Source organism: Lepidothrix coronata, unplaced genomic scaffold, assembly GCF_001604755.1.
Source record: "Lepidothrix coronata isolate B3197 unplaced genomic scaffold, Lepidothrix_coronata-1.0 Scaffold262, whole genome shotgun sequence".
Lineage (NCBI taxonomy): Eukaryota > Metazoa > Chordata > Aves > Passeriformes > Pipridae > Lepidothrix > Lepidothrix coronata.
In genome coordinates, this window is record NW_016690442.1 from 531,086 (window position 1) to 546,544 (window position 15,459).

At 41.3% G+C, this 15,459-nt stretch overlaps 1 protein-coding gene across 9 annotated transcripts in view; it reads left to right on the plus strand.

Moving 5' to 3' along the window:
• TTLL5 (tubulin tyrosine ligase like 5) overlaps positions 1-5,163 on the plus strand; it is a 139,150-nt gene extending 133,987 nt beyond the window's left edge. For 8 of the 9 annotated variants that reach the window (XM_017835686.1, XM_017835683.1, XM_017835691.1 and 5 more), the window contains 2 exons: positions 4,595-4,628; positions 4,711-5,163. In XM_017835686.1, the coding sequence (XP_017691175.1) occupies positions 4,595-4,628; positions 4,711-4,741 (65 nt within the window). In that variant the 3' untranslated portion in view covers positions 4,742-5,163. Of the gene's footprint in view, positions 1-4,594 lie in introns of all 9 variants that reach the window. The other variant, XR_001878194.1, reaches the window with a different exon arrangement.
• The last annotated feature ends 10,296 nt before the right edge of the window (positions 5,164-15,459 follow it).

Here is a 15,459-nt window from a genome sequence, read left to right on the forward strand (position 1 = left end):
TGTACTGTTACCACTGTACATGGCCTGTTTCAGACTCACAGCCATTTGTTGCACTGGAGTGGAATTCCCAGCTGCCCAGCCTTGTCCAGGCTTCCTCAGCTTCTGCCAGGTTTCCTGCAGTCTCGGAAGGCAGTAGATTGTTGAACACCAGTGTATTTATTTTTACGTTGTTACCACATTCCCAAGAGGAACCTTGGCTATGATTTCAGCTGGTCTCACCACACTGTCCAAATCCTTCATCAGGAGCAGCTGGGAAAAGAAATCACTCAGGTTTCTGCACAGCACATTGCTGGTACGCCTCCTCCCTTTCACTAATCCTGTTAATTCCAGTCTTCATTTGCCACCCTCCTGGTTCTCTCTGTTGTTGCTGTGACTGACTGCACAAGTGGTCTTCACTTTAAAAGGTGACCTTCAAATGGGCACCTCAAGTAACCTCGACCTCAGACTACTTGGGCATCTCCAGCACAAGATATTTTATGACACAGAAGAACAACTTTTGATATCACCTCATTGCTTACCCTAATCCAGGAATGGAGTAATGATGAGCTCTTCCACATAAATCCTCCCAGACACACCTATCTGGCTGAGAAGCTCTAGGTGGGTCACTGAAGAGGGAACTCCAGTGTCATATCCAGCACTTTGCATTGTATTTTTCCAGTGCGGCCTCTCGCCCTGCAGCCTTTTGTTAACAGTTAACATTCTGTCAGCATCTCTCTGTAGTGCTGTCTCCATGCAGAGAAAGGATTATTGAGAAACAGAATTGGGCCATTTTACCATAGTTTGGAAAGCAGTGGAGCTTGAGTTGAATCCTACTGTTGTGCCTCCCTTTATGGGAGGGCAAAGAATCAGTCACAATGAAAGGATATTTAGTTTCATATTTGTTCTAATAATTATCTTCCTAAATCCATTGTTCTTTCATGCATCACCAAAACATCCTGGATCGTCTCTCTCTTACCCATACTGACTTCCACAGTTTTATAAAGGGGGCAAAGAGGAAGGGGAAAAAACAGTTCCTCTCCCTGCTTTAGTTGTTGCATCAGTCCCAGGTCAGATAATGACACACAAGCCTGTAGTACCAGATGGACCAGAAGGGAAAGGATGAGGGTTAAAAAAGACCTTCTTCTTACCCCATTTCTTAATACTCTTTGAAGGGGCAGGGAACATTACCTTATGACTAGCAATGAGCAAATATTGATATTTCTAATCAGTACCTTTAAAACAGATACAGGACATGACTATGTTTGAATTTATCCAGTTATGAAAAAACTGTATGTAAGTCTTATTAAATCTCAGCAGAGTGTAAAGTGCTGCCAGAAGCAGCATTCCAGGCCCTTCTCAGATGATGTTAAGAAGACAATGTCCAACTCAGCCATGGCCTCTCAGGTAGATCTGAGGGTCAGTGTTCACTTCTAATGATCAGAAATTACATTTATTCCTTAACCTGTGAGAGCAGCCCGCCTCTCACACCTTTACTCACCCTTTTGGCTTTCTTTTATGAAAGGAAGGAGCTTTTTCCTGTTGCTACTGATCTCATGCCACTGAAAGGACATTCCAAGTGTCAGGACTTCTCCTGGGAAAGCAGGAGAAAAAGGAAAGAACAGTCTCTAGAAATTGGCTTTCCTGTTTAAGAACTAGAACCCAGCTTGAATTTTAGGAGCCTTCACTTCTGACAGACTCAAAGAAAACTCTGAAGCAGGATAAGTAATGAATTCAGGCAATTGGCATTTTTGCCTGACTGGCAGCTGATTATTGCTTGTTCTCAGTCGTGAGGTGGTGACAAACTGCCTGTATTTTCTTGCTGTGTTGGAAATGTCATTCAAGATCAGGTGTGCAAAGACTGGGGAGAGGTTATATAATATCTTGGCTACTTCTGTCTCACATCTGGCCCTTTGGCATTAAGCTACCTATAGAGAGGATGATTTCACCCATCCAAATTGGATTTTGTTTTAATCTGGCATTATTTTATTGAGAACTAAAACAGAAGCCAAAATGGGTGTGAATAGGGTAAAAGGAGTGTGAAGTTATGAAATGAAACATGGGGAAGAGCCAGAGAAGAGAGAGCCACAAAAAACTGGGGAGTAAGGAGGTGAATGAGAGATATTAGAATGAAGGCTGTCAAGTACAGAAGGGCATTAGCAGTCAGGGTGTGTATGTGTTAAAGACACAGTCTCTTTAAAATGGGAAGCAGGAAGGCTCATGCTGATTTCCACTGCTGTTTCTCTCTTGTGAATGAGTCTGCTTGCTGCTCTTTTTGTGCAGGAAGACTTCACTGGAATACAGTTGTTTATACTGTTTGTGACAGTTGCGTGTACTGTCTTTGTCACACACATACATCACACTCTCCCCACACACACACACCCTCCCCCCTCCCCACCTCCCACGCCCCCAAGAAAATTTTCATGACTTGGACTTGGTGCTTTCTCTGGCCTGCCTGGTCCAGCAAGGCAGGTTTAAATTGTGCCCAAAATATGGGGGAGGGAGGGCTGTCTTTCTGTTTTCAGCTGTCCTTGCTTGCTAGTGTCAGTCAGCCGTGGATATAAATAAACCCCATTTATTTATTGCCTTTCTTAGTTGCACTGTATATTATCAAGAGAATGCTGAGCATCACTCGGATTAGAAATTCCCTCTGCTCTGGGATAAAAAAAAATCTGAACTTCTAGGATAATCCTAGCTTTTCAGGGAGAAAGAAAGTTCCTGCTTTCAACACTAGATTCATGAGACTTCAACATGCTTCTCAGTTCTCCCGCAAACTTTCTGCAGATATGATGAAACAGCCCAAACTAGCTCTAAAAAATATTAGCATGGGTCCCTGACCCAGTACTGTCTTCTAGCCTAGTGCTCTCTGCTCTGTCTCATTCCTGCAGCTTGGAAGCACAGTAGATTAGGTGCTGGTGTGTGACCAAGGCTGTGTACTTCTCTGCTGGGAAAGTCTATATGGCACTGAATTTTAGTGTGCAGGCATCTCTTAAATGACTTTACAGAACTCCTGTGATTTCCTTGTAACTCAGAATCATATCCATAAAATGGAGGTAATCCTTTTCTTCCCACTGTGTGACTGTTCTGAGTTTTAGAGGTGCACTCATGTATGGCGTAATGGTGTGTAAACATGTGGACAGACATACGGGCAGATATTTTAACACCTCCTGGCAGGCAGAGAATAAAGGAAATTCATTCTGTTTTTTGTGGTGATTCACTGCAATGACTCTTATCACTGGAGAGAATCAACCCTTAATATTGGCTCCTGTCAGGAATGAGGTTTTTTTCTGTTCCACTTACTCAACCAGAAGAGGAGATGAAATGCTCACCAGTACCTTTGAAATTATAAAACTTCATAGAATTATATACATTAATATTTATGAAATTATTGTATTGGCCATGAGCTGCACTCATGTTAGGAACCTATATATTTGCTTGTAGACATAGGAATGCTCCTCTCTGTGCTCAGTCCTCAAGGTAGCCATGCAAGAGCTCGAGCAAAGTGATTTTAATTCAGTTTGTGAGAAAAGACAAACTGTACTGTGCATTTCTGTAGAAATAGGAAAGCTCAAAGGTCTCTTCAAAAGAGGGAAATGAGGTTGAAATTGGCTGCCTCTCATGTGCCTTTGTTTCCTTTATTTCAGCATATTGCCAAGGGATAAGTTTCTGGACTGGTATCCTATCTTAATACACATGGTTGACAGTTTGATTTTTAATTCAGTTTCCAAACTTTCTGTGCAGTGACATAGCTGGCAATCCTGCTTTTGAAACATATTTCCAGGTCCTCTGTGCTCTGTGGTGTTTGTCTCTGTGCTGGACTTTCAAGGAGAGTGTATTTTTTAAGATACAGCAATATTTTTAATAAACAGCTCTCAACAAATGTCACTCATGTTTAGGAGCAAGCCAATGTGCCAATACACAGGACAAGCTTTACCTACTAGATTAGCTGCAAAATGCAAACTGTCCAAAATAAACTTCGTACATTTCTAAGTGTTTTGGATTTTTCTTTTTAAAGGATTGTATAAAGATGTTTAAGTAAAAGAAGTGAAGATTATATTGACTTTTCTCCATAACATGCCTAAATAGGAGAATGTTGCAGTATGTAGAAGTCAAAAATATATCTTTATAATAACAGGAAGAAAATTTTTTTTTCCTTATCCCCATTTGGTTTCTTTTAAAGATCAACCTTCTCATACCCCCATCTCTCCTGCACCAAGGTCCTCAACATGTCTTGAAGTGGGGAAGCAGATTCCCATACAAGGAAATGAGTAAAAGACCTAAACAAAAAAGACAAAGCATACTGATATGGAAGAAGGATTTAGAGGAGGATGCATGTGAATAGATGAGTCATGTGAGTCAGAAGCAAAGAGTGAAGAAGGTATTCTGGTGCTCAAGAGGAATACCAAGACTACTTTTTCACACAGTAGTTTATGAATTTAAGTTTTGTTATATTGATTTGTGATCTCCTCTACTAGGGCAGAGAGAAGTTGTGTGATAGGGAGACCCAGATTTCTGGTAATGGCTGAGATGTGCAGAGCAGTACAGCAGTTTTTCCACACATAACAGTCCTCCATGATTACTTAAAATCTTTGAGTAAAAAAACTTTGTTTTTTTCCAGCCTCTGCTCGCAGAGAAAGATTAACACACACCAGGTGAGGAATCCAGAGCATTGCTTCAAGTATGGGGTAAAGGAAAAAGCAGCAGTGACTTCATGCCACTACACTCCCCTAACAGCCAGAAAAGAGAGAAGAGGAGGCCTTGGTGAGAGGAAAACCCACTGACGAGAGTACCTGAACATCTGTGGAAGCAGACTGTGGTGATACGCCTGCAAGCTGAGGTGAATGATTGCCTCTGAGAGCTTCTGCTGCTGAGTCTTTGGGTCCCTTCCTTCCACCTATTCGTGATCACTAACTGTGAGATCTTTCTGTAAGACAAGAAATCTTTCCTCCAGTTGTTCTTCCTAAGGTCCAGGTTTGAACATAAAATCTCATTTGCTCAGCCATTTCAGTCTGTCCTAGTCTGGTAACAGCCACAATTCTGTGCTTTCATCACATGGCAACCATCAGCAGAGAAAAATATTAGAACATATGACTGGAGATATCTGTGTTTGTTGCCATCTTGAATTTTGGCACAGAGCCATGGAAATGATCCATTTGAATAAAGTAATTTCATTTGTTTGTTTTGGTTGCAATTTCAGTTATTAATTCACACCCCCAAAATATTTGCTGTCATTTTACTGGACAGGATTTTAAATCTGTCTTTATGTTTCACTGTTGGATGCTTATATTCTGTGTGGCTTGTGTTTTGATTTCTGTTTGTTTAGGCTTTATAAACTTTTTTAATTGGTCGATATTTTCAGACCCAAGCTTGAATCCTAAGGCCCAGGTGGCTCTTATCAGTTGCAGTAGTGGCTTGGTGAAGCACTCCAGCCACTAAATTAAAATTTGCCTAACATTATGAAAGTTAGTTTGCTTGTGTTAGAAAACAACATCAGCAGCTGGAAAATGTATTGGAGAGAAGATCTACCCATCCTTAAAATGAACAGGAAGCAGCTTCAGCTCTGGCTCTTTGTTGGTGCACGGATAAAGGAAAACTCATTATTTTGCAACTTCTGCCTTGTCCAACACCAAGGAGTATGATTTCTATTCTCAAAGGGTACAGAATCTCCCTTTGCTTGTATCAGAGTCCTCTGAGATTGGATTCAACATCCTGTTTGACCTCTTTTCTTATTCCATAGCTGCCCTATCATTTATAGCCTGTATAGTCAGTGTTAAGAGATCATTCTAATCTGTTGGCAAGTAGATAACGATCAACTCAAAGGGCTGACAGAAGAAACCATGTCAGAAGGGGAAAGTGTTTTCTCTTGAAACAATTGTGTTCTTGTCCACTCTTGAATTCTGCATCTTTTCTGTCACTCAAGACCAGATAAATTGAGAGAAGATTTAATAATTATGTTCATACCATCACTTGCTTAAAGCATGAATTTTTCTGTTCCACTCACACATATGAAACACATTGAATACTTCACTTGTCCAAAATACAGCTCTCTGATATAGCTGTTTCCTTCATTTGCTTATCTTTCATTTCTGTTAGACAGTCATGATCCTGTTGGGATTTCTTTGCATTTTTTCAGCTGTGTTCTTCATGCATCTCTACAGCATTTTTCTGCTGCCTGTGCTGCCATCACATATCATCAGTGACCAAGAGATTTGTAAAATCTTGTGAAGTTATGTTCAGACCATGTCCTTTCTGTCTGTAATCATTGAATTCCACCCATAGGTCTTGAAGACAGATGTTTCTACTGGTGCATCAAATTGTTGGCTCATGATTAGTGAAAGTTTGGTTGCAGAGTTTGTTACTTCAGACTTCTGCACATCCTCAGCAGCTGTGGACTTCAAGACCTTGGGTCTGTCTTCTCACAGCCTACTCTGCTATGTGTGGTATTGGCTGTAGCTTCCAGCTCCATTCTGGAAATTTTGGAGGGGCTACTTCCCTATAAGATTTAGCTTCAGTAAATAACAATTCTGTTCCTTTTTTCCTCCTGAAGGATCTGAGTTATCCTTATTCCACTGGGTTTCATGTGCAGGATTGAGTAGCTATAGGATATACATCCTTGTGGAACTCTCATGTCTGTTTTTGTTCTCTAGTTTGTTTTTTTAGGTTATCACAGTCACCACTGAAAACTATAGAGATGTTTGAAGGACAGAGATTTAAATACAGTTAGCCCAGGAAAGGTGATTGTCTTATGAGAATTATTGGCAGAAGCAGCATTGTTACATCTTTGTCAAGAAAATTACCAGTTAATGCTGACTTATTATGAACACAGGTTAATTGTTTTGCAGCTTTGCCAATCTCCCACCCACTCATTTTGGGATAATAATTTGTACTCAGTTATAGCCATGTTTTCTGAACTTCTTTGCATTGCATGTTAGATGTAGCCCACCTTACACCTGTAACTGTGATGACTTAGTAGCAGTATGTCAAACATCCTGTCTCTAAGATTTTTTAAGTATTCAGAAAAATGCACAGTGCAGTCTATGACCATCGTTTTGAAGGGATGAATTTTGTCAGCATCAGGAGAGTGAAGCCTTGCATCCTTTGCCCTTGGAAAATTTTTCTTGTTTTCAACAAATACAAAAAACCCCTAGGGGTATCAAGACTGGTCGTTTACCTGAAGCCAAACACCTAGACCTTAAACTGCTGTTCATTCTCAGGATATGTTAGGGCAGCCAGAGCATCAAAGGACATAGCAGTATTCCTTTGCCTTGGGAATCTGCTGATCCCAGCTCTGAGCACAAATGCTGTTACATTGAGATCATGTGCAATAGAGAATCAGGAACAAATCTTGTAATTCCAGTCTCTTATTTTTTCCATCTCCCCTTATTCCTCAGCCTGGAGTCCATATATGTCTTTGTGCATGGTGGGTGCTGCTACTGAAAGAAAACACATGCATTTTGTCTCTTCACAGCTCTGCTACCTCCATGTCTGTCCCTTTTCAAAAACCTCTCAGAGCGTGCTTCAGTTAAGAGATTCAGTGGGAAGGCATAGAACTGTTTCCCACACAACTTGGGAGAGCAGACATTTTATAGGAAGTGTCTTCTAGTACAAGGGAGGAAAGTAGAATAGCAAAGCATTTTGGATTTATAATAGTTGCACAAGGGGAGTAGAATTATATATGTGTTCCTCAAGTGCAGATTATTTTTTCTCTACTTTTTTGATATTAACTTCCCTGTATTCATCAACGAGTTTCATCAAAAGTGCCTTTTTTTACTGTGAGAAAAGAAAATTACCAGTAGAATGCCCCAACAGTCATTTAGAATCCGGTTCATTGGTGACACTGAATAATGTAATTGAGGGATTCTCCTCTTCTGTGATGTTTGCATCACTTCTAAATTATGCACCCTGTTCTAATGACAGAGAATCAGATTTGTTAGTCTTGAAAGGAGTAATGTGTACATCAGAGTCCTGGAGGTCGATGTACACATTACTCACATTTTGTGCTGTGTTTAGCTGATGAGCATACTACAACATAAAAATTAAGGGAGAGGTATTAGATTCTCCTCTCCAGAAGAGCTGACTTGTACTCACTACATGAAGTATTAAGTTCCCTTTTACATGTTTTATGTTGGCCTTTAAAACATCCTCACAAGTCATGTGAGTGCCATCAGTGGGAGAGCACGTGACACTATATAGAGCACTTAGTCTTGGATGCCAACAAGACATCCAGAAATTATCTAGTCTTGAGAATAGAATGTTTTTGGGCAATCATGGTTTGTTGGAAATGCTCCTCATTATGATGCTTGAAAGGCTGACATACATATCTCCGATTCCACACTGTGAAAGGAGGTTTTGGTATCAAGACCTTTGTTTACGAGTAGGAATTTCAGTGCTGTGCCTCTTCCTCATATCAAAATATGGAGTTTCAATATCCATGGAGTTGAATGGCTGGCAGTGCTAGACCATTCTTCTTCTTTACCTGTGAAGGAGATCATTGACTTACAGATGACTTTACAGAACAGACTTGGATTCTCAGCCCTCATTCTTTCAGGCCTGTACCTTGTACTAATACAACAGTTCCCGTAATTTTGGATTATTTGCTAGAAACAAAAGTAGTCTGGCTCCTGACTTATTTTTTAAGGTTTACTTGATAAAACTGCCAAGGACTTTTTTTCCTCAGTCAGTCCTACATTTGCTGCTCATAATAATCCTGGGCTTACTGTTTAAATCTGGATAGGTTATTTGCTGCTGTTTAAATAGTTGGATTTTTGGTTGCAGTAAATGGTTGATTAATCCTCTTCATACTGTTTCCTTTCTGAATGCATTATTCCTGTGGATCTGTCATAAGTTTCTTCCAAAAGAAGCTTCTGAGGCATTATTTAAATATGGGACTTGAATTCCTTTTCTTCTTTCTAGAACCTTATGTTTCTAAAGCTGAAACATCTTAATGAACCTGGTAACTGGTTTCTTCCCACTTTAGAACATGCTGTCTTTTCCACAGAATGAAGTTTCCCTGCTGACTTAGAGATGAGCAGTTAGGAAACACAGACTGATCTCAAAATTGTTGGATTCTGAGTCTCCCTGTATAGTTGTAATGCAGGAGGACAAACTCCACCGAACTAAAGGTGAGAAGACACCAAGTCTGCCCTGAAGAGTCTGCTCTGTCTATTACCTTACCAAAAAAATGTTTTACTGGCCCTCATTGAAACAGAGTTTTCAGTGCTGTTTCCAATTTAAAGGAGAGAATCACTGATCAGTATGGAGACCCTGGTGTGAAGCTTTTGCCAGTGGTATTCAGTGAATCATAGGGGTTCCCTAGGGAGAAGAGTATACTTAACAGGGCCTCTTCTCTGCAAGTTCATGCCTACAGCACACACAATGAGCTTGAGAAATCTTATATTCTTTGAAAAGAAGTGGCTTGTTTATCTAACCTATCAGACAAACAAATCAAATTGGCCTTAAAAAAGCCAAATTTGATTCAATTGTTAAGAATTTAGGGGCTGTTAAAAATGCATCTTTTATTAACAAAATTTTTATAATTTGTTTGAGGCAGCTGAAAGAGGTGCTGTTATCTCTAAAAACAATTTCAGCACTGTGGTTAGCCTTTTGCCTGCTCCTGTTCTGGGATGTGCAATGGAAGACAACTCCAGAACATTAGTTCAATTTGGTGCCCCTGCAAGAGTATTTTAAAAAATCTTATTTCACCACAGTTATAGCAGGGGTAAAGTGTAGTCTCCTTCCTGCATACTAAGAGGAGACAAGTTACTGTACTTAGTGTAGTTATGTTGAAAAGTCATAAAATCTCCCCAAAATATGTTTTGGGGTGATTGAATAAATCCCTGTGTCTTGACTACTATCATGTCAAAAGTCAGGAAGGAATCTTTGAAAAGTTTCTGTACTGCCAAGTCCAAACTGTCACTCTCTCATTTTCCTATAAAATTGTTTTTTTTCTGAGATTGAGGAAGAAAAATGACAAGGGATTTTTCCACATTGTTTCCAGTAATTACTGCATAAGGTTCACCTCATGGATTTCAAGTGGTTTTGCCTTATTTATATGATCTTCTGAAAATGTCATGTATACATTTTGTCCATGATACCAGCTAGGAATCTTTTTTTTTATCCACAGACCTACAAAACTCGGGTCTCCATATGTTTACTAAAAATTTCTTTTGAAAAATATCTAAGAATAAAAATTGTTGACTGTTCCTGCCAAATTGTGGCCCAGCAAGTTTCTTGGGCCTTTTGAATGATGACTTGGCTGAAGGCAGGTGAAATGGATAAAAATTAGGACAATTTAAAATGTGTTAGCACATTGTAACTGTTGCCACACCATCCTTCCCTGAGATTTTATTGCCATCTCCTTTGTTTTGTTTCTCTTTGTTGTTCTGTTCATTTGTTTCTAGTTCTTCAGATGAGCATGATAGAGCACTTAGCATGGTAGTGTCCAAATGAGATCTTCAGATCCTGAACCATACTTCAGAAATTTCTGTAGCAAGTCTCCAGATGTCAAATTGTGTCATGCAAGGCAGCTTGTTGCAAACTGGGTGTCTTCCAAAGACTCTTGTGAGTCAGACTGTCTGCTACTGCTTTCCTCCACAAGTGGAGTTTCTTACAAATCCTTGAAAATAATGGATATCTCCCAAGCATCTAGCCTACCTGCAAGAGGGTTTCGGCACTTCAAAAGACCAATTTTTTGTTTCAAGAAAGGACCAGAACATGGTTACCAAGACATTCCCCAGTCATTACACCATGTGCATTGCACAAATCCTGTAAGATTTGCCCCTTGGCTGCACAGCAAATCTTTGTTTTGACTGCTTCCTGAAGAGGAGAAAAAAGAAATCCTTCCTGAAAAATGTCAGGAAATCTCTGGTTCGATATCACCCAGCTGGCTTCTTTCATCAAATGATGTACATGCACCGGCCATGATATATTATTATAATACCTCATGCTGATTTCTGTATCTGATGAATGAGTATCTAAACAGGTAGTGAGAAATGGCTGACTGTTGGCAGACTAGAGAAAGGAAGTCACCTTTGCTTTCTGCAGCATGCCCAGTGCCTACTTGTTAATTATTTCTTGCATTGGCCTCTGTGGACAGCAATGAGTTATCATCTTCCTTTTCTTCCCTCACACATGAAGGATGGGATGCCATCCAGAGGGACCTGGGAAAGCTCAAGATGTGGGCTCATGGGAACCTCATGAGGTTTGACAAGACACAAGTATAAGGTGCTGCACCTGGCTCAGGGCAACCCTTAGTATCAGTACAGGCTGGGGGAGGAACAGATCGAGAGCGACCTTGCCAAGGAGGACTTGGGAGTGCTGGTGGATGAGAGGCTGGACATGACCTGGCAATGTGCACTTGCAGCCCAGAAAGCCAGACGTATCCTGAGCTGCATCAAAAGCAGTGTGAGCAGCAGGTCCAGGGAGGTGATTCTGCCCCTCTATTCCACTCTGGTGAGAGCCCACCTGCAGTGCCGTGTCCAGCTCTGTGGTCCCCAGCACAAGAAGGATATCAAGCTGTTGGAGCGAGTCCAGAGGAGTGCCAGCAAGGTGATTAGAGGGATGGAGCACCTTACCTATGAGGAAAGGCTGAGAGAATTGGGTTTGTCAGCCTGGAAAAGAGACAGCTTAGGGGTGACCTAACTGTGGCCTTCCAGTACCTGAAGGAAGCCTCCAAGAAAGACGAGAGGGACTTTTTACAAGACCATGTCAGAAGAGTGACAGGATAAAATGGAATGGATTTAAATTAAAAGAGAGTAAGTTTAGATTAGATATTAGGAAAACATTCTTTACTGTGAGGATGGTGAGGCACTGGAACAGGTTGCCCAGAGAAGTTGTGGATGCCCTGTCCGTGGAGGTGTTCAAGGCCAGGCTAGGTAGAGCTCTGAGCAACCTGGTCTAGTGACTCCTGCCATAGCAGGGGGATTGGAACTGGATGATTTTTAAGGTCCCTTCCAACCCAAAGCATTCTATGATTCTATGATCTTGCCTAGTCAACTAAGTGGAATGAGAGACAAAGAATATCACCTTGAACAAAGACCACTACGCCCCTGAAAGGGGGAGAAATCAGTCTTTGTCTTCAGAAGGTACCGCTTCAAAGACTGGTATTCCTGGGTAATAGTTCAACAGTACCAGCATAAACCATAGGGGACAGAATTTCTGCCTGAAAGCTGTTCACTAAGTCTGCAGGATATGGGAAACTAAGCATATGTTGTGGGGTTTTTCTTGCCACAAACCACAGCTGTAAATAAACCGTTATTCTGTACTAGATAGAAAGGTCCTTATCCCTAAGTGTATTTTCCTTGAAATCATACTGGGCCCAGTATGAGGCCCAGCTGCTTGACTGAATGCCTTCAGACCACCATCTTTGCATCTTCCCAAAGCAACCTAGCCCTAGATAAGGGTGTCCTAAAAGCAGGTGAATAGCTGAGGTCTGTAATCTTGGAAACTGTTTTTTCCTGGAAACACACTGTGACATCCAAAGTGCTGTACCATAATTCTTTCTGAAATTATGGGCATTAGTGGCATCTCAAATGCATTACTATCATTTAGGTAATGGCAACCATTAATTAGCAATTTTCATTTGCTGTATTTCTTGTTGCTATACCAGAATTCATTTCTAAGACAATCTGTTATCCAATGAGTAAACCGTCTCATCTCTTCTAGATTGACTTGTTACATGATAAAGGATCTTGCATTTGTACAGGGCATCTGAAGCCTCTCTTCAAAAAAGGACAAGAGACACTGAGCTTAGTTATTTCCATCTCTCACTTCTGGAATTGCATCAAAACTGAACCAGAGTTTAAACAACTTCCTGTATACAAAAGAAAATATTGGTAAAGCAGAGATCTGAAAGTCTAGGTTTTCTTTTACTAAACATAATAATTTCATATAGCTTTTGACCAATATTTTCTAGTGATTTTGAATGTAAAAGTAAAAATTTAATAGATGTTATCTTTAAAGAATTAGATGGCAGATTCTGCTCCTTGTGCTATATCCAAATTGCTGCTGTTACTCTAAACCACAATTCATGTTGTTTATAGGCAACCCATAAAACCATAAATTAGTATATTTTTGCAAGTGTGTAGATAGAGCACTGTTGACTCTGTATGTATTGAAAACTTTACCTTCTTGGTTGATTCATTGCCTTTCAATCACCTGTTAGAGAAGATAAGCCAGAACTATAGATATGATGTTTTGTGTGCCACTAAAAACACTCGGAGTGGGCAAGAAGCCTTTTCTGCACAATGGAGCTGGCCCTAGAGCTGCATCCTGGTCACCGTGTGATACTGAACCTGCCCTGCATTGGACCTGAGACCATACTGAAGACATCTGCCTCCTAAGACATTGCAATGGATCCTCTTCTGTTGTGGGATGGCTGTAGTGATTTCATTTGCACAGTAGTCTTGAGCCAGGAGACCTGTATGTTGCTCTGATGAGGATACTCTAGTCACAGGCAAGGAAAGCTACAGAGCAACACAGAAAGGTAAGGATCTGTGAACTGAGAAAATGAAAATTTGGTAGCTACAACAGAGAGATGTGAAACAGGACTGAGCAGAACAGAGCTATGATGTTGCCAGAGTAGTGGACAAGTATGTTTGTCCTCTGTATCTTATATTACTTTTGGGCACGGTCCATCTTTTTGATTGAGTGTACTGATGTATGTTGGTTATGGAAAGGTGAAACAAAAAGCAGCATATTCCAGTTCGCACAGTGGCAACAGGGATGTGCTTTATGTAAATGCAGTGAGATAGCCAGAGATCATCCAACCCAAGGAACAAAGACACGGGGAACAAAGACACATTTAGTCTGCAAAGACTATTCTTTGCTGAAGTGTAAGTGTACATTCCTGTACTCACTGAAGCAGTGTTCCTATCTGAGCTCTACAATACACGACAGCCTGAAAAGCAAGGTGTAAGCCTTTTACATGCTATAATAGAGTTTGCCACAGAGAAACAGGGACGACACAGATGGTTGTTTGATCATCCGTGCAGGATCTGCCTTATGGCACTACAGAATAGGTTTTTTTCACTCTTTCTAACCATTGATCTTTGTTAAAGAGACAAAGTGTGCTGGGCTTGTTTTCATCAGCTTTTGTTTGTTTCTGCAAACAAAAAGGGAACTGTTGAGAGCTGTATTCAGTGTTGGCAATGAAGATCCCACTTTTTCTTTCCCATTGTCTTCTTCAATTTGCTAGCTAGTAACAGCATATAAAAAACTGCCCTCTGCCTTCTCACACAATTGTCCTGAAACATTTTGGTATGCCTGCACCCAGGAGAGTATTCAATCAGTTATTAAACCTGATGTAGCTAGTATAGATTGTTGCTGAATTATAGCTAGAACACCCCTAAAAATGCTATTGTAATTTTAAGAAAATTATTCTGGAGCCTGTCTTACCAATCTAATTCTCAAATGTTGCTAAAGAAATGGAAGGCTGGGCAGAGAAGCAGTAACTGAAATGTGTGTGATTTCAAAGATTACTGTACCCATGAGCGTACTTGTGTGCACACTGGTTGGACACACCAAGACTCTTCTCCCCTGATTGCCATTTTGCCTCTTTTGCCAAGAGGCAAAAGGCTTCCACCCCTTCCTGCCACTGAGAAACAGCAGTGAAGAAGGGCCAGTAAGACAGACCCACCCCAAGGGGCTGCCAGGCTTAATCCGTGGGTGATTCCAATGTGTTCCAAGTACCATGTAGGACTTCCAGCTGTGCAAGTGTTCTAGCTCAACCCTTTGCAGCTCCCCTTCCTCTTTTGTTTGGGTTTTTTCCCCCCCTGTTTACTAGCAAGGAAGCCCTTCAAGTGGATGGGGAGCAGAGCCAGTCCAGGGCTCAGGAGGAACAATGACCAAAATGCAGCTTGTAAACCAAAACCTCCTGAGGGGCTGCTACTAAAAGGAGATCAAAGAGAATTCCTATGCCAATAGGCATCTGGGTTTCCCCCCGGCCCCCCCCTCCCCCGTCGAAGCCACTAAATTTCTGGCCTATCAGCATGGCAGTGTAGGTGTAATTTGCTCCCTCCTTGGCAGGCGGCGGGGAAGCATGGGCACGGAGAGCTGTATAGGGCACAGCCAATACCCTAGTGCTGCAGGACTGATCAGAGCTGCACCTTTCATCATCACACCAATGACATGGGTCAGAGAGCCCCAGAGAGATGAAAGGGATAAAAGCCAAGTGCTGGGGAGCGCCTCTATCAGAGCATGTGTGCCCCAGCCAGAATGTCACATGGGCTGGCAGGCTCCCTCCACTGACCCACCCTTGCTAACCTCTAGCCAGCTGGTGATAGTGCAGGAAGGGTTGTTTACAGTTTATTAAGATGTATGAGTTTACATGTTATGGCAGCTTCACATGAGGTATTAGGAAGTAGCCACTATTGTGAAGGGCTTGATGGAAGAGCTGAATTGTGAGCTGACTCTGGAGAGCCCTGGCCACAGGCAATTAACCAGCTAGGTGTCGTTTTACACTCAGATGCTGGGGACCAGGAATTG